Source organism: Zingiber officinale, chromosome 2B, assembly GCF_018446385.1.
Source record: "Zingiber officinale cultivar Zhangliang chromosome 2B, Zo_v1.1, whole genome shotgun sequence".
Taxonomy (NCBI): domain Eukaryota; kingdom Viridiplantae; phylum Streptophyta; class Magnoliopsida; order Zingiberales; family Zingiberaceae; genus Zingiber; species Zingiber officinale.
Window position 1 is genome coordinate 102,190,813 of NC_055989.1, and position 18,492 is coordinate 102,209,304.

General features: G+C 40.4%; 3 protein-coding genes across 4 annotated transcripts; all 3 read left to right on the forward strand.

Moving 5' to 3' along the window:
- The first annotated feature begins 316 nt into the window (after positions 1–316).
- LOC122046545 (uncharacterized ATP-dependent helicase C29A10.10c-like) lies at positions 317–8,683 on the forward strand. The gene is made up of 8 exons (XM_042607294.1): positions 317–423; positions 1,567–3,035; positions 3,396–3,584; positions 4,912–5,007; positions 5,177–5,345; positions 5,529–5,658; positions 5,728–7,494; positions 7,576–8,683. Exons 2-8 carry the CDS (start codon positions 1,691–1,693, stop codon positions 7,771–7,773), a joined length of 3,894 nt encoding a protein of 1,297 aa, XP_042463228.1. The 5' UTR covers positions 317–423; positions 1,567–1,690; the 3' UTR covers positions 7,774–8,683.
- A 650-nt stretch (positions 8,684–9,333) lies between these two features.
- On the forward strand, positions 9,334–14,037 carry LOC122046546 (protein NUCLEAR FUSION DEFECTIVE 4-like). Of its 2 annotated transcripts, none has more exons than XM_042607296.1 (3): positions 9,334–9,762; positions 12,439–13,334; positions 13,411–14,037. In XM_042607296.1, exons 1-3 carry the CDS (start codon positions 9,448–9,450, stop codon positions 13,880–13,882), a joined length of 1,683 nt encoding a protein of 560 aa, XP_042463230.1. In that variant the 5' UTR covers positions 9,334–9,447; the 3' UTR covers positions 13,883–14,037. The 2 variants fall into 2 exon arrangements, with proteins under 2 accessions (XP_042463230.1, XP_042463229.1); XM_042607295.1 differs by lacking the exon at positions 9,334–9,762 and adding an exon at positions 10,202–10,646.
- An 874-nt stretch (positions 14,038–14,911) lies between these two features.
- On the forward strand, positions 14,912–18,052 carry LOC122046547 (probable monogalactosyldiacylglycerol synthase 3, chloroplastic). The gene is made up of 8 exons (XM_042607297.1): positions 14,912–15,558; positions 15,932–16,104; positions 16,373–16,534; positions 16,638–16,779; positions 16,854–17,078; positions 17,158–17,220; positions 17,326–17,400; positions 17,530–18,052. The coding sequence occupies exons 1-8, from the start codon at positions 15,214–15,216 to the stop codon at positions 17,815–17,817; spliced, it is 1,473 nt and encodes a 490-aa protein (XP_042463231.1). The 5' UTR covers positions 14,912–15,213; the 3' UTR covers positions 17,818–18,052.
- The last annotated feature ends 440 nt before the right edge of the window (positions 18,053–18,492 follow it).

Genomic DNA, 18,492 nt, shown 5'->3' on the forward strand with positions numbered 1-18,492 from the left:
TTTGTGTTTTATATAAATTTTTTATGTAGTTTTTTTTTTAAAAAAAAGGTCAATCGACTCTATTCTCTTTTTTTTTTAAAAAAAAAAAACGTTTAATCAGTTTCAGCCCTATTTGATCTGATCCAACCAGTACGTTGGAATCTGTCGTAAGAATTTAAAATTTCCAAAAATAACCGCATGATTTCGACAGAAGCAGTCAGTTATAACAGGCCGTCGAAATCGAGGGCATCTGAATCCCAGCCACTCGCGCGTGCGCACGTGAAGAGCTCGTGCCCCACGAGTCTATAAGTAACGGCCGATGCGTCACAAGTCCCCCATTCTGAGCGATCTCCCTCTCGCGATCCCCCCTTCCACGATCTCTGTCCTCGGGCACTCACCAGCGGAAGCGCTATCCCTGCCTTCTCCCTCGCTGGGTTGATTTTGGTGAGATATCGTCGCCCTGATTCCTTCTTCGCCTTCTAGATTTGCGCATTAAGCCCTAATGCTCCTAGCTGTTCGTTTGGATTTGAAGACCTAAGCCTTGCCCAGTGTTGTATTGTTTCGAATTGTCATTGTGCATTAGATTGGTGAGAGGAGATCGCGTTTGGCTATCTCTGCGATTGGCTCTTCAAGCCTTTGATTCATGATTCTCTAAATGGGCTGTGTTTCTGGCATGCAACCGAGAGGATGTCTCCGATTTGTAGCTAGTTGTATCCAACGATGTTTTTTTAGCATGAAATGATTCCAACGAACTCCCCTCATTGGAATGCATAACCGAGTAGTTGTTCGGGGCTGGAATTAGTTTCTGTTAGGGTCGGAATTGGTAAACACGCAATTGATCTTTTGAGACAAGCCCTTGGGCTTCTCAATGTTCGTTTTTATTTCAAACCCTAAGTCTAACCCGGCGTAGGACTGCTTTCACGTTGCTTTTGTTTTATGATCATGAGCGCATGATGACTTATTAGTTTGTGACGGATTGGTGGCTGGAGAACTTTTCTCTGCAATTGGATCTTCAAGCCCCTGTTTCATGGCTTCACAAGTAGGGTGGAACGGTTTACCTCTCAATGTTGTAGTTTTGACATGCAACTGAGAGGATATTTCCAATTGCTGGGTTGTGGAGCTCTATGGCGTGTTTTTTAGCAGGAACTGAATTCCTGGAACTGACTTCAGTAGTTGTTCATAGATGGAATAAGTTTCTGATAGAATTGGAATTTGTAACTTAACCTATAAATGTTATCAAAGATTCTGAATTGGTTAGATCTAGGACCTTCTATGTTTTTTTAAACCAATAGATATTAAGGATCATTAAGAATTTTGTTCACAGCATATTCCTCTTTTTCTCTTTCATAGGATATGTGGGATTTGCATCTTTAACATCTTCTGCTCAAGATATGCACAATTGTGTAGTTTAAAGAAGTATCTTTACTCTGGCTCAACACTTACATAAGACTAGAATATTTATTACTTTCATGCAGAGTGATAGCTCAGAAAAATGACTAAGATAGCTATATCCTTTCATTCACATGCTCATTTAAATGTGACAATTATTTAATTTTTTTCTTAACTGGTATTATTATGTATTTGCAGAGAGTTTTTAAGAAGCTAGTTCAAACGAATAAACCTGCAAAAGTGCAAGGATAATCTAAGTGAAGATTTGTGCATGACTGTATAGATAGTGTAATTTAATAGCTTTTATCTGCATACGTATGAAATGGGTGTTTCTGGAAGGCCACTATTTGATCTTAATGAACTGCCAGAAGAAGAGGTAAATGTGGATGATTGTCCTATTGATTATCAGCCCCAAAAATCTCTTCCGGTTGCCAATTTGAACAGTTCAACTCTTCTTCCATCATCTGAAGGATGTCAAAGAATACAGAATAACCAAACTTTTACACATGCGCCAACTGGTTCTGGTTTTCAACCTTTTTCCAGAAAAGAAGTGTCAAAGAAACTAAAAGAATTTGAAAAATCAGGAGCTGAGTCAAATACAGACCAAGCCTTAACATCTGTGGACTCAAGCTTTAAAGATGTTAACAAAATTAGCAGACTGCTGTCAGGTAGTCAGGGTGGCCTGGAAGCTGAAAGAGAAGAAGGGGAGTGGTCTGACATGGAAGTCCATGGGGAAGATATCAAAAGCATTTCAAGCAATAAGGAAGAGGATCTTGATGGTGAGTCTGCTGATAAGCAGATAATGAATGAAGAAAGTGAGTCTCTTGTTAAAACTGATGAGAGCAGCCATAACAAGTCTAGTTTTTTGGGAATTACCACTAATGAAGTTTGTGAATCAATAAGAGACCTGAATGAGAATCGCCCTTTTTTAGATAGCTATGGAAGTTGCAATTCTAGAGTGGATGCCTCTGATGATGGATTTGGGGAGTCCTCAATTGTAAAACTGAGAGAAGTAAAAGGAGTTGAAGCAAGTCATGCTCTGAGATTTGTAAATAATCCTGTTAAGAGGCCTAAAATTGACGAGCAAAAGGAGGCAATGTTGGGTAAAAAGAGAGCCAGACAAACTGTCTTCATCAATGTGGAGGATGTTAAGCAGGTTAGCTCAATGAAACCAACACCTAAGAGGCAGACTTCTTTTCCAGCACCAATTGTTACCCGAACTGTTAAGGATTCATCTTGTACTAGCACTCCTGGGGGTGCTGAAAGACCAAATACTAAAAATCAAAATCACTCTGACATCATGAGCACTGAATGCTGTTCAACTATGGAATCAGTTAACCTGAAAACTGAACCAAATGGGGATGTAATTTTAGGAGGTATAATTCACCCAAAGAAGCTGAACCACAACGAGGAGTTTTCAGAAACATATCCTCCAATTCTAGGGCAGGGCCCTTCCAAGCAATCTGTGGACACCAGACAATCCAAAAACTCTTCTGTTTCATCTAGGAAGCCTCCTGTTCCTGGACTAGGCAATACTGATCACAAATTGGGGTCCAAAAAGAATCCTTATTCCAAGAGGCCAAATGCAATGAACCCTCAATGCCAAGATACATCTGTAGAACGTCTACTCAGGGAGGTGACAAGTGAGAAGTTTTGGCATCATCCAGGTTTGCACACGTTTAGCTGATTCTTAGCCCTGACCTTTCTCTTGGTTTACTCGTTCCTTAATTTTACCACAGGGAGTGTTTTGAGTTGTTTTATGCTACTGTGTCCAGTTCCAATTTCATGTGAACTATTAATTTGATCATTATTCTAATGTGGCATATCAGCATTATGTTTGCTATCTTAATTTTAGATGTAACTCAGTTAGTAGATAGGGTTCTATCCAAGTACTGTGAACTCCACTGTTGAATTATGCACAGTATGCATTCTATTACTGCATGCATTTTTTATCTTAATAATATTCAATCTTATTTTGTACTTGAAATTTTCCTTTAATTTACTATCCAAATATTATCCCTTCACAGAAGAGACAGATTTGCGGCGTGTCCCTGGTCAATTTGAGTCTGATGAAGAGTATATTAGAGTTTTTGAGCCTTTGCTTTTTGAGGAATGCCGAGCACAGCTAAACAGCACCTATGAGGAGCTTCAGGAGAAGATAACAAAGGATGCACATATCATGGTTCACATAAAGAATGTCGATAGACGAGAGAGAGGTAAACACATTGCAATTTATTCTAGAGATGGCCATGTTTGTTTAGTTTCTCTCTGTATATGTCAATGTTGGTCCAAGCAATTCAGTGATCAAATGACTATAATTAATTTTAGAGATGCTGCTTCAAAGATACATCTTTTGCACGACTACTTAAATAAATTTTTAATCATATCCTGACTTCATACATGACTGCATCTGCCAAGGTGATCCATAGCATGCAAAATCTTTGTTAGGCTAGACTAAGTTGGTGACAACATAGCATGCAAAATAAACATGGTGTTCCTAGGAGCCACAAGAAGCATAATTGTTGATCTAGTGTCATACTAGTAGTGGTTTTTCTTGTCTTTGAAATTTGACCTCAACTGTGGAGAGCTGTGAATCCTACTTGTGTTGATTCTAGCTAAACTATATTTACATTTGACCTAGAAGGTCATTTCTTAATCAAAGATTGAAGTGGAATGTCAAGTTCCCTTGTGTTACATATATACATCAAAGTTAATCAGAACATTCTGGTTTTGCAAAAATCCAATGTCACATTTTCTCTGGTTGTCTGATTGAAAGTAGCACTTGACTGCTTTTTCTCAGTATTGCTTAATTGTGTGATTACTGTACTTTCTCATGGATGCTTACAAGAATTTTATGGTGATTCTTGCTATAGACCCAAATTGATCATGGTTGGCTCTGTTACCTGGATGACAGAATTGGATCGACTATCTCTGGGTACAGAACTTGCCTGGAAGATAATGTGCCTGTTTATGCAGGTCAAGCTAGTCTGTAACCTTGAAGTATATGTTCTACCAAGGAACAATACTTGCTACTACAGTGTCTGGCTGAGTAATTGTTCTTCGGTCCAGAGAATGTTGACTGGTACAAGTAATAACTCAAAAATAGTCAATAGCTTTGTTTTCCATTCTCTGGTATTGGATGAGATGTCTGTTCATTTCATTGCATTTTCTCCTCGTTTAGAGTGTTGGCAAGTTAAGACGTAATGCATCCTAAAAATAGCATTGCAGATAGAGATGAAAAGCTGCCTCTTGTGGGATTTCTATTTTCTGGTAGGCAACAAAAATATTGCTTGCATGTAATTTCGTACAGCCCCAATACATGATAAAACTTGTCTATAACCCAAATTCAGGATAAAATAAGAGGAGATTAAGATGATATGGACATCTTCAGGGGCAATAGCTTAATACAATAAAAGAGTTATATGAAATTATAGTTTATCTGTTGAGTCATCCACATCTTGATCATACAGTATCAACATGATAAGGTTGCTGTTCTATCATGCAAATTTTCTCCAATAATGCTATTTTTTATGTTCAATTCAGGGTGGTATGATGCCATTGTTCTTCCAGTTCATGAATGCAAGTGGAACTTTAAGGAAGGTGACATTGCAGTTTTGGCATATCCACGACCTGGTGGAGGTTTGATTTAATCTTTATCCTGTTTCTCTTTTAGCAGTAGATTGACATGCATGGATGAGTGATCTACTCGTTAATTTTGAATTTTGAATTTCGAAATGGGAAACACTCATTATGTCGAATATGGTGGTTTATAATAATTCTTACCATAGTTTCTTTTGGTCTTGGAAAGCAGGCAAGTCTGGCAGGAGAAACAATTATGATACAAATGACGATGATACTGAACATGAGGCTACCAGTCATGTTGTTGGTACGGTAAGGCGACATATTCATATTGACACACGTTATCTGGCTGGAGCCATTTTTCATTTCTATGCTGGTGACTTGTATGGTTCTTGTAGGTAATAACCATCTTTAGATATTTCAAGTTTATCTTCACTATATATACATACACATGTAGACTATCCATTTTTTACTTGTTTTTAGTTTGAAATTGATGTACAATTATATATGTTTGTTCCTCTTTAGAAATTCTTCCTTGAACTGGCTTGAAATATGCTAACTGCAATATTTTGATGTTGCAGCAAGTCCAATGATCATATCCTTAGGAAACTTGAACCAAAGAGTACTTGGTACTTGACAACCCTTGGTTCCCTTGCCACTACTCAGCGTGAATACATAGCACTGCATGCTTTTCGCCGTCTTAATGGCCAGGTGGCATATCCTCCTCACATAGAAGGTTTTTTTTTCTGAGTGTGTTGCTAATGTAACCAAGTTATACAGATGCAATCTGCAATATTGAAGCCTAGTCCCGAACATTTTCCTAAATATGAAGACCTGCCACCTGCTATGTCCGACTGTTTTACTCAATATTTTGTAGATTATCTGCATAGGACGTTCAATCCTCCACAGTTGGCTGCAATTCAGTGGGCTGCTATGCACACTGCTTCTGGTACCAATAATAGAGGGGCTAAGAGACAAGACCCTTGGCCTTTTACACTTGTTCAAGGTCCACCAGGGACTGGGAAAACACATACGGTTTGGGGGATGCTTAATGTAATTCATCTTGTTCAGTACCAACATTACTACACTGCACTTCTCAAGAAACTTGCCCCAGAAAGTTATAAGCAAACAACTGAGGTTAACTTGGTGAATGCCAGTAGTGGATCAATTGATGAAGTCTTGCAGAATATTGACCAAAGTCTTTTAAGAACTCTTCCAAAACTTTGTCCAAAGCCAAGAATGCTAGTGTGCGCTCCTTCAAATGCTGCTACAGATGAATTGTTAGCACGGGTTCTTGATCGTGGTTTCATTGATGGTGAGATGAAAGTTTATCGACCTGATGTAGCTCGTGTTGGAGTAGATTCACAGACCCGAGCTTCCCAAGCCGTTTCGGTCGAGCGAAGAACTGAACAACTACTGCAGAAGGGTTGCAATGAAGTAATTAAATGGTTGCATGACTTGAAACGCCGTGAAGCTGAATTGTCACAGCAAATATCTCGCCTGCAGAGAGACCTCATTATTGCAGCTGCTGCTGGTATGTCACAAGGATCTGTAGGTGTTGATCCTGATGTTCTTGCTGCCAGAGATCAAAACCGTGATATATTACTCCAGCATCTCGCTGCTGCTTTAGAGAGCAGGGACAAGGTTCTTGTTGAGATGTCACGATTCGCTATACTGGAAAGCAAGTTCCATTCTGGGACTACTTTTAATATGGAAGATGCTCGAGCCAATCTTGAAGCAAGCTTTGCTAATGAAGCTGAGATTGTTTTTACAACCGTGTCAAGCAGTGGCCGGAAGATATTCTCTCGTCTGGCCCATGGATTTGATATGGTGGTCATTGATGAGGCTGCTCAGGCAAGTGAAGTTGCAGTCCTCCCACCGCTATCACTTGGTGCTGCAAGATGTGTTTTGGTAGGTGATCCACAGCAACTTCCTGCGACTGTTATTAGTAAAGCTGCTGGAACTCTACTTTATAGCAGAAGTCTTTTTGAGAGATTTCAGCAAGCAGGATGCCCAACTCTGTTGTTATCAGTGCAGTATAGGATGCATCCTCAAATCCGTGATTTCCCATCAAGATATTTCTATCAAGGGCGTCTGACTGATAGTGAGAGTATTGCCAATTTAGATGACGAAGTTTACTACAGAGATCCTCTGTTACACCCCTATGCATTCTTTGATATTACACATGGAAGAGAGTCTCATAGGGGCGGATCTGTCTCTTACCAGAATGTTCATGAAGCCCAATTTTCTTTGAGACTGTATGAACATCTACAGAAGTTTGTCAAATCAAATGGTGGGAAAAAGTTATCTGTTGGCATAATTACACCTTATAAACTACAGTTGAAATGTCTCCAACGTGAATTTGATGATGTTCTAAAGTCTGAAGAAGGCAGGGACATATACATCAACACGGTTGATGCATTTCAGGGTCAGGAGCGCGATGTAATTATAATGTCATGTGTGCGTGCGTCAAATCATGGAGTGGGATTTGTTGCTGATATCCGGCGCATGAATGTTGCCCTTACTCGGGCTAGGAGGGGCTTATGGGTAAGCTCATTTTACTTGTACTTAATATATCTTGAGTTCCTGAAGTTCATTGTTGATTTTTTTTCTTCTTTTTTGTTATAGGTGATTGGCAATGCTAATGCTCTCATGCAGTCTGAAGACTGGGCTGCTTTGATTGCTGATGCTAAATCAAGAAAATGTTTCATTGACACGGTAAGCATCCCAAAGGAATTCTTGCTGCTCAAAGGGTTTTCTATGGCTCCTGCAAAGCTGACATTGAATAGCACGAGGAGTTCACGAAGTAATGGTCAAAGAAAATAGCATTTGGATGCGCTACCAGAATCGAAGTCTGGAACACAATCTGAAGATGAAGATAAATCCGACTACTTCCCATTGAGAAACGGAAGCTATAGAAATTTAAATATGAATGAGAGGTTTCTTTAGATGATATCGGGCATTCAATTGAAAAGTCTAAAAATGCATTTCAGTATGGCATGATCAGGAGGTAAAATGCTTCTGGAGCTTTTGAATGAGATAGACATAAGAGTCCTTGACTCTGCAGGAATTTCTTCCGTTATCGGGCTGAAAATTTCAAATTGCCAGGCAAGCCAGGGAATTTTGGTCTCACAGGGAAAACACTTTTGGTCATTGCTTGCCAATTATTTGGGGGTGCTTAAACATGTGATATATCATTTGAAGAATGATCATCAAGACCTGGCTACATGGGGCAGATGACAATGGCTATCCTTCTTTTGTGCCGATGTGGAATGTGGCATGCTGCACAAAGCCTGGAGGCCAAGCACCGCCACTTGAGCAGATTGATCTCCCTGTAAGTTTTGCGCAGCCAAAAGTATTTTGGAAGGAATCTTGTGCTAACAGCAGACCTTGTTGCTACTACCAGCTGACCAAGGCGTTGATGTGAATAATGGCAGGGATTACACGGCTGGTGCAGTTATATCTTATTGGTCTAAGTGATCATCAGGTAAATAACGGCAGTGATTAAACACGCTGCAGTCAGAATATATTTATGTTCAGTATAATGCTTTAGGTTGAGTTCCTTTCTGTGCAAACTGGACAAACGGTGTCTGCAGGGAAGTCTCATTTCTTTCATAAGCCTCTTTATAAGTTGTATTAAGTTGAATAGAGAATCAATTCTTGCCGTCATAGTGTTTGAGAAGTGCTTTATTACATTCGTCAAATTTCCTGTTAAGCATGCAGTTTGACAGATCGATCTCATTCACAAAATCCCTTTCCAGAGTCAACATGAACACAACTGACAGAGGATAACAATTTCTATACCTATCCACATTCTTTTGTTTATGCAATGAAAAGCCTGCACCTCTCTCCAACTTAATTTGTAGCCCAAAAGCCCGGCAATGAACTAGGAATCACCATCACCTTCCAAATGCTCCTGCATGCCATATGCTTTCTCATATTCCCTTTGTTTCTTTGGAAAAGTTGAGATCAAGTTTTTAAACACAATCTAGCTGTTGTTGTTCCAGATGAAACATAAGCGGAATAAACACAATACTGTTCTTGCCCCCATACTGTTCTTGCCCCCATCGCCTTTGATCTACAACCTTTCTGGTCGGAATCATGCTTGTCTACACCTCATAAGACCCCATCTAGTCCTATCGACATGGCACGAGCAAACTACCATTGATTGCCTTGCTGAACTCATTGTCCTGCGGCAATTTGTCAAACATGTAGCCTGCAAGGACCGCACTCCTGCACAACTCGCCGGCGCTATATAAATGCATAATCTTAGCATCACTGAAGTATATTACTCGCGAACCACAATGCTTTCCTAAGATTCTCCACTCATATTAAGCATCGAAACCCAATCCTTCCTTTAATCGAGGAGGCATCATCAGACAGATGTGCCATTGCCCGAGAATTGGAACCCAATTCCTGCAGTAGAAGCTTGATGAGAAGCTTCTCGTTTCTCTGTTTTATAGATGATAGCCTGTTAATTACTTAGAGAGGTGGGGTCGAATGAAGGCGGGGCGGCGGGCGCAGTGGTTGGGGCTGGCGGCGGCGCAGTGGGTGCAGGTGGCGGGCGGCGCCGCCTACACCTTTCCTCTGTACTCGCCGGCGCTGAAATCGATGCTGGGGTTGAGCCAGCAGCGGCTGACGGTGCTGGGGGTGGCCAACGACGTCGGGGAGAACTTCGGGCTGATCGCCGGCGTCGCCGGCAACCTCTTGCCGCCCTGGAAACTGCTGCTCCTCGGCAGCGCCTGTTGCTTCTCCGGCTTTGGCCTTCTCTGGCTCGCCGTCACGCGGACCGTCGTCGGATTGCCGTTTTGGCTGGTACGCTCTTCTTCGCTAAGCCTGCCATGAATCGCGTGATGCATGAACTCACAAATGGTTTCTTTCTTCTTCATGTACATTTCCCAATAATTTTTTTTTTAATTTCAAAGGCACATGTTTGTTGCCGACTTATTATTCACTCATTAATTAAGATTTTTCCCTTCAAAATGATGGAATCTAGATTTATGCCTTAAAATTACATTTTGGACATTTTAATGAAACACATTTACTATTTTTTATGATGTAAATCTTTTTGTTTTTACATATTAAATATTTAATTTAAGATCTCATTTGCTTAAGAATGACTAGTACTTTTGAGGAAATTACTTTAACGGACGTATACGATTAAAATTTCCTATTCAAAGGAATTTGCGATCGCAAATATGGGTACAGTACGAACACCACGACTTATTTCTTGCCGTTGGCCTCTTCGCTTCCTACGTGTCGTCGCGCATCCGCCCACAACACACAGATCACTGCCCTGCTTCTGCCTGCCGCTAGCGAGCGAGCGAGAGCGAGAGAGAGAGAGAGAGATCGGTTGAGGAGGGGGAGCTGCGATGGCCGGAGTGGTGAAGGTCGGGAGCCGGCCGCCTTGGGTGGGGCTGGCGGCTGCGGTTTGGGTGCAGGTGGCGGCGGGGGCGGGCTATACCTTCCCCCTCTACTCGCACGCCCTCAAGAAGGTGATGGGCTACAACCAGCAGCAGCTCACGTTTCTTGGCGTTGCCAACGACTCCGGCGAGAACTTCGGCCTCATCGCCGGCGTCCTCTGCAACCGCCTCCCTCCCTGGTTTGTCCTCCTCGTCGGCGCTGCCTGCTGCTTTCTCGGTTTCGGCACTCTGTGGTCCGCCGTCAGCCTTACCGTCACCGGCCTCCCCTACTGGCTGGTTCGTCGCCGCCCCTTTTAGTATCCTTTGTCATTTGTTTTCCTCGGTCGAAACATATCTGGGAAATGCTCGATTTTGAATGATTAGAGGCGGATCGATGGTCCTCTTTAGTTCGATGCAATCAATGAACGATTTCATCATCGGCTTCAATCTAGCTTAAGTTTTGGATAACGTCGTTATTATGCAGGTTAAATCGATGCTTATTTGAGTTGGAAGCGAACGAAAATTATTGATCATAACAAAAAAAAAAACTCTCTAGATCGGTGAATGTTCATCGCCGCTCTTCTCCTATAATGAAAATATGACGATGATTATCTCTTAGCCAGATCTGCAAAAAAAAAAAAAGGAGAAAAATATACCGCTTGCTTTGTAGGACAAAACACGGGAAGGCCATCAAACCTAAATTTTAAAATGTGTAATTCTGTTCTGACTATATTTTAATATGCCCCCCGCAAATCTGGATCTCGATTTGGGGAAAAGGTGGAATCGCCAAATCAATCTTAATAATATTTTCTTCACTTCTTCTCATATTTAAATATGCAGAACTGTTTGTAGAAGTTGCAGGGAACATTTATTCAAATTCAGATCAGAACTAGATCGTAAAAGAGAAGGTTTGGAACCTGAGTGCTTATGCTTGCATTTTTTTTTTCTTTTTTACAACACAGCTGTGCAATTAGGCAATTTATATAGCTGAAGTTCTAATGTATGAATTAGCTTACCCTGCTGGCTCTTTATCATGCAGAAGGTACTAATTGATTCTGATCTAGTTGGTATTACATGGGCTGACTGACATGACTCCAAAATGAAGTCCATATCAAAGACAGTAGACTAATACAAGCCTTAAACCAACACAAAAGCAGTCCGCAAGTGTAGCTATGAGACTAAAGTTGGGTGCTACAATCTTGCAACTTACAACAAATGTCCATGCAAGACTTACTGATGGAACAAAGTCATCTTACCGCCCAGCATTTGAAGTCCCACAAAAAATCCACCTTCACTGATGTACTTTTTGATTGGATTGTCGACAATCATAGGACTAGTGCTACTCCAAACCATTGGTTAGATCCTGAGAAATAAAGGGAACTTTTCTTAACTTGATAGATGCATTACTAAAATGATAGTCTAAGTTAATTTTGAGTTTTGGTTATTAAGGGGCAAGTTGTTGGGCAAGGAAAAGGGTTTTGTGTGTTGTCCAGTAAGTGGGAGATCCATCACCAATTCTAATGCAATATACTGCAATGTTTTGGAAAACATACTAAGTTATAAATGCAGATGCAAGTGTCTTTCCCAACTGTTGAGGATTTATCCTTTAACAGAGGGGTTTTATCCAAGTGCTTAACTGCATGGGATACAAGTCGGTGGCTTCTTTTATGTCTTTTGATGATTCAAACTTTTCCTTTGGGTGGCCAATGTCCTTTTGGAAGGATTTGTAGGTTATGCAACTTACATTTTTAAACATTTCTATTTGATAATATGTGATTTGTAGTATATGAAGATAGATGTATATGCTGTATTTTCAGGTACACATTAGTTATGTCTTTATGATTTGATTTGTCTCTATACAACACCAGAAACAGAATACAATCAACAATTAATATTTATCTAATTTGGAACAACTTATAGTAGTATGGAGTTATTTTCTCCTCAAGAAAAAATAAATAGACTACCAAGTAACCAACTCTAATTTAGCTTGTTATTTTTCCAAGTAGTCTCATTTTGTTCAAATAAATATCTTTGTGCAAGTCAATGTATAACATTCTTTATAGAACTAATACTTCATTTTACCTTTCAGTTATGGATAGCACTGTGCATTGCTACCAATAGTAGTGCCTGGTTTGGGACAGCTGTCCTAGTCACCAACATGCGAAACTTCCCTCTCAGCAGAGGGACTGTTGCTGGCATTCTCAAGGGTTATGTTGGGCTCAGCGCTGCAGTTTACACTGGATTGTACACTGGTGTACTTCACAGCTCGTCGACAAAGTTATTGCTGTTTCTTACTCTTGGATTGCCTATCATAAGCCTTGCAATGATGTATTTTGTTAGGCCTTGCACACCATCCTTGGAAGAAGACTCATTGGAGCAAAGCCATTTTATGTTTACCCAGATCTCAAGCATATTTTTGGGTCTCTATCTACTCGCCTACACAATCTTGGATGATGTTCTCCCATTAACTGATGGTGTTATCTATATTTTGTTCGGTGTAATGGTGCTCTTTCTCCTGGCCCCCCTTGCCATCCCAATAAAGATGACAATCTTTCCAAGGAATCGCAAGACAAATGTTGCTAGTGACACAGGTAGCACTTCGCATCAAGTAACTACGGGGGCTGGTGATGAAGAACCATTGCTAGCGACATCATCGTCAAACAATTTGGGGAATGCGCAGGAGAATGATGATGCTTCAGATGTTGACATGCTTTTAGCTGAAGGAGAAGGTGCAATTAAAAAGAAGAGAAGACCCAAGAGGGGGGATGATTTTGAGTTTCATGAAGCATTGGTTAAAGCTGATTTTTGGCTTCTATTTTTAGCATACTTCCTTGGGGTTGGCTCAGGTGTTACAGTGCTCAATAATCTGGCTCAAATTGGAATTGCTTTTGGTCTTGAAGATACAACCATATTGCTATGCCTCTTCAGCTTTTGTAACTTTGTTGGTCGCATCGGCGCTGGTTCATTATCTGAGCATTTTGTCAGGTAACAAGGTCCCTCATTTACGTGGTGGAAGTATCATTCCACTGTATATCATGACATAAGTTTAAATATTTCGCAGATCAAGAATGCTTCCTAGACCAATCTGGATGGCATGTACCCAAGTGGTCATGGCTGTAGCCTACCTTCTCTATGCTACAGCCATCAGCGGCACTCTTTATGCTTCGACTGCCTTGCTCGGTATCTGTTATGGCGTTCAGTTTTCTGTGATGGTGCCAACTGTCTCCGAGCTCTTCGGCTTGAAGCAATTCGGACTACTCTACAACTTCATGCTACTAGGAAATCCACTGGGGGCCTTCTTCTTCTCCGGTCTTCTCGCCGGATATGTATACGACAGCGAAGCCGCCAAGCAAGACCCGAGTTCAAGCACTTGCTTGGGGCCCAACTGCTTCAGGTTAACATTCTGGTTTCTTGCTGGGATATGCTGTTTGGGAACCTTGTTGAGTATAATTCTATCAGTGAGAACAAGGCCAGTGTACCAGATGCTCTATGCCAGTGGATCCTTCAGGCTGCCTCGAAGTTCACTGCATTGATTGTACTCTGTTTTGGAATTATTTTGTTGTGTATTAGTGCAGGACCGTTGCTGCTAGCTGCAAATCTATGTTGTTATGAAGCCGTTAACTATAGTGTTCTTGGATTTTGGATTACAGAATGGTTCTGAGAAAAAGAGGTGTGGCGTTCAATCTAACTCCAGTTCTTGTGATTAATAATTAATAGGGCAAAAGTGAAAGGGTGTTTTTTTTTTAATTTATTATCAAAAGAAGGTTCCATCTCATCTTAGTAGTTGTAGCAGTAATGATTTTGTACTTATTACATAATTATAGTAGTTATAATTTTATAATTACTATAATGGTATAGTTATAGCAGTTAGAGAATCATAATTACTATAAGTGTATAATTATATGCGGCAAAAGGTCATATAGACAGTATCTACTATAATATAATGTTGATTGGTATTGATTAAAAATAAAGTATCAATCATAATTTATAATTACTATAACATAATGTTTATTAATGGTAACTAATGTTATTAATGTTTGATTAGAGATGAAGTGTTGATATTATAATAACAATGTTATTAGTATCTATAAAGTTAAAATATTATTATAATATAATATTGACTAGAGATAAGTGCTATATTATAATGTTAATCAGAACTATAGCTACTAAATTATAAGGTGATTATTAATGTTCTATAAAATTATATAGTAGCTCTCGGATATAATTGAGTAGCACCTCGTAGCCGCTATACCAACTTCAAAAGCAAGAGTAGTTTCGAAAAAACAAAAATATCGATATGAGATGAGATGCTGTTCTAATAATATGAAAGAGGAAATGTCTTTTTGATTTTTTTTATACAAGTATTCAATTTATACTGATTCTATATTCCAGCCCCGCCGCATGGGTAAAACGCCTCGCCGTGGGATGTCTTTTGACATTTGCCCTAAGTTAAAGGTTAAATGAGCAACTTGTGAAGTTTAGACTCGAGTTAATCTAGCTTTGGTTACGAGATTCACATATTGGCCACGTTAAAAGAGATATTTGAGAATTACACCCTTCGATATTTTTAGGCAGAAGCTTCGCTACAGCCACGAGCTCCTCCGCCTTCTGCTCTCCCCTCCTTCCAATGGCCGAAAATAGCTACCAGCCTTCGCTGTGCCAGCTACGCCATCCTTCGCTCTTCCATTCTCCCCCGTCGAGTCCTCCATGATGCCTATAAAACACCACATCGTGTCATGCTTCTCCTCGTCCATTCGCCTTCATCATCAGTCCCTCATTTGTGTCTATCTCTCGGTGGTGTCGCCGCCCGCTCGTGGCCCTATCCTTCTTCCACCGCCGGGAGTCGGAGTAAGTGACTGAAACCATGGAGTCTACGGCGGTGACACCCCGGAAGTCGATTAAGGAGATCGTGATGGAGAAAATGCGGGCTCACCGCGCCCAGTCGTTCGAGAGGAAGCAGCTGAAGCGGAAGAGGACCAAGAGTTTCTCGTGCGACGACGATCGTCTCGTCTCCAGGGCGGTTGTCTTAGGCGACGATGACGAGACGATGTTCTGGGAGGAGGAGGAGGGCACCGTGGAGATGGCCCAGATCGGGGCAGATCGCACCAAGAACGTGCTCATCCTCATGAGCGACACCGGCGGTGGCCATCGCGCTTCTGCTGAGGCAATCCGCGACGCCTTCCGTATTGAGTTCGGCGACGAGTACAAGGTTCGGTATTGCGCCGATCTTCTTCATGCATTGTGGATTTCCCAGTCGATTAAAGAATAAAGATGGCTCCTTCATTTTGTCGTCCTTTTTTATTACGATTTCAATTTTAAGTTTTTCCTCTGCAAATTTATTCTTGGCTGATTAGTCTTCTGCATCTAGAATTGATGATCTAGGCATTTCATTATTTTCTTTCCAATTCACTCTCCAAAAATGATCAAAATTTCCCTCTGGTTTCGTCTCATTGTATCAATGGGTTTGTAGATATCTTTCTACCTATGCTTGTCTGTGGCATACTCTAAACACATCAAGAGAACCGATAAAACAGGAGCTAGATTTGCAATTTGTTATTCTTATCTTAATTCTTAATGTGCAGGTGTTCGTGAAGGATTTGTTCACAGAACACGCAGGTTGGCCGTTGAATGACATGGAGAGGTCCTACAAATTCATGGTGAAGCATGTGCAGCTATGGAGGATGGCCTTTCACGGGACCTCACCTCGTTGGATCCATAACATCTATCTTGCTGCTATTGCATCATTACACACCAAGTATGGATTGTTTCTTTATCCTTATCCACAGCGATTCTACTGCTGACATAGATCCACATACGTATGGAAATTTCATGCCCTCATGTTACTGGTTTTCTAGTACCCATTTTGTATCATAATCTTGCTCATACTCTTAATTTATAAATTTAAGATTCAATTTTGCAAACACAACTCTTTGTTCTCTTACCCAATAATTCCAAAGCACTAAACAATTTGCATAGAGAAGTTCCTTTGCATTCAGTTATTAGTTGCTGTTTAATGACTGAAGGAAAGTGGAGGCCGGTCTGAAGAAGTACAAGCCAGATATTATAATCAGTGTCCATCCACTTATGCAGCACATTCCTTTGTGGGTGCTACAATGGCAGAACCTTCAAAAGAGAGTTGTTTTTGTTACCATCATCACCGACCTCAACACTTGTCATCCTACGTGGTGTGTGTAGCTTAACTACTACATTTATCTTGCATCTTAATTTGACCTTTGAATAAGCATGCCCTGTGAATGAATTTGGCTGAAGTTCTATCGGTTGGATCAGGTTCCACTCTGATGTCAACAGATGCTACTGCCCGTCTGAGGAAGTAGCAAAGAGGGCTGCATTGGTTGGCCTACAGCCTTCTCAGATCCATGTATCTGGTTTGCCCATCAGACCTTCCTTTTGTCGTGCCATTCTTGTCAAGGTTTGTCATGAGGGATTACCACGCATGCTTTGTCTCCTGCTTTGAAAATTTAAGTCCCTTTTGTTTCCTAATAGGATGAATTGAGAAAAGAACTTGAGATGGATGCTGATCTCCCTGCTGTCTTACTGATGGGAGGAGGTGAAGGAATGGGACCAGTCAAAAAGACTGCAAAGGCTCTTGGCGAATCACTATTCGACAAGGAGAATGGAAAACCAATTGGGCAACTTGTCGTCATTTGTGGCCGAAACAAAACTCTAAGTGCAACACTCTCGGAGATTCCATGGAAAATCCCTGTGAAGGTACGAGTGTTAAATATCCAAAACAATTCCATAATGTGTTTTTTCTCTCCTTTCAATTTGTTTTATTTGATTATGATAGATAATGGGGTTTGTAACCCAAATGGAGAAATATATGGGAGCTTGTGATTGCATTATAACAAAGGTTTGGGCTACTCTTAGATTTATGCATTTCATCCATGAATTCATTTGAATTAATCTTGTCTGTGGTGCTAATTATTTCTATTTTGATCCATGTTTCTCATGTCAGGCTGGACCTGGCACAATCGCCGAGGCTTTGATAAGGGGACTCCCTATAATCTTAAACGACTTCATTCCTGGACAGGTTTGTTTGCACATAAGCATTTGAATTTAGCGCATTCAAATAATATATATAACAATTTATGGTTCTTGAACAAAATGAATTGTCACATGCAACAAATCTCTGCTGAAACTACTATTATCTTGATTGTAGGAGGTTGGAAATGTCCCTTATGTGGTCGACAATGGCGCCGGCGTATTCTCAAAGAGTTCAAAGCAAACCGCCAGCCTTGTTGCTAGCTGGTTTGGCCCTGAATCAGATGTGTTGAAGAAAATGTCTGAAAATGCGCTGAAACTGGCACAACCTGATGCTGTTTTTGACATCGTCAGGGATATTCACGAGCTTGCTGAACAGAGAGGTCCTTTATCCCAAATGACCCATTGCTTGACTTCATCGTTCTTCCAATCAAGGAACAATTCATTCATAAGTTCTACAAGCTAATCCGTGCCTTATATTCCATGTTTCTGTAAAACTATTGTTGATATTCATTGGCCTTGTAATTCCCCGTTTATCCCATCCCATGTCTGTGTAAATCGAACGCTTGGTATTTGGAATACCCTTCTAGTGTTTAATTTAGCAGAGGCTTGTTCTAATTCGCCCTCGTGCGGTTCACTTCTTCTTTGTATCAGAACTCGATTATTTTGATATATGTAATTCCCAATTTTTGGATGACTTATATATTGCCCTTTACATTTTGTAATGTGTAGGATTGCAAACTAGCCAAGCTCGTGTTGAAAGTTATTTGATAAGGTAATCTAGCTTAGGGCATCCGTAAACCTCTTGAAAAGGTTTATATTCCGTCACCTCAAAAATTAAAAACTTTATTCTTTTTAAAAACCTCTCTCCATTGTCGTAAAATCTATCTTAAAAACCTAATTTCTTTTAAAATCCTCTCTCCATCTTCTCTTCATTATTTTTTTATAAATTTGGTTATAAGATTTTGATACAGATTTATAAAAAAAATTATAAAACCCACATATATAATGAAGAAGAAGTTTATATTGAAAAATTTATATCATAAATCGCATGTTATAAATCTCCGAGTGCATATGCTTTCAGCCAAATCTAAAATAAATTAAGTTCTTGAAATGATTATTTAAGCTTAGCTTAGTTCAA

What these genes read in the sequence shown, in the direction of transcription:
- LOC122046546 (XM_042607295.1), top strand. Translation starts at nt 10,320, where the DNA reads ATGGCCGGAGTGGTGAAGGTCGGGAGCCGGCCGCCTTGGGTGGGGCTG. An exon ending in CCGGCCTCCCCTACTGGCTG is followed by an intron (nt 10,647 to 12,438) that starts GTTCGTCGCCGC and finishes TTTACCTTTCAG; the next exon opens with TTATGGATAGCACTGTGCAT. An exon ending in TTATCTGAGCATTTTGTCAG is followed by an intron (nt 13,335 to 13,410) that starts GTAACAAGGTCC and finishes AATATTTCGCAG; the next exon opens with ATCAAGAATGCTTCCTAGAC.
- LOC122046547 (XM_042607297.1), top strand. Translation starts at nt 15,214, where the DNA reads ATGGAGTCTACGGCGGTGACACCCCGGAAGTCGATTAAGGAGATCGTG. An exon ending in GTGATTGCATTATAACAAAG is followed by an intron (nt 17,221 to 17,325) that starts GTTTGGGCTACT and finishes TTCTCATGTCAG; the next exon opens with GCTGGACCTGGCACAATCGC. An exon ending in ACGACTTCATTCCTGGACAG is followed by an intron (nt 17,401 to 17,529) that starts GTTTGTTTGCAC and finishes TCTTGATTGTAG; the next exon opens with GAGGTTGGAAATGTCCCTTA.
- LOC122046545 (XM_042607294.1), top strand. Translation starts at nt 1,691, where the DNA reads ATGGGTGTTTCTGGAAGGCCACTATTTGATCTTAATGAACTGCCAGAA. An exon ending in TGTCGATAGACGAGAGAGAG is followed by an intron (nt 3,585 to 4,911) that starts GTAAACACATTG and finishes TGTTCAATTCAG; the next exon opens with GGTGGTATGATGCCATTGTT. An exon ending in GACTTGTATGGTTCTTGTAG is followed by an intron (nt 5,346 to 5,528) that starts GTAATAACCATC and finishes TTGATGTTGCAG; the next exon opens with CAAGTCCAATGATCATATCC.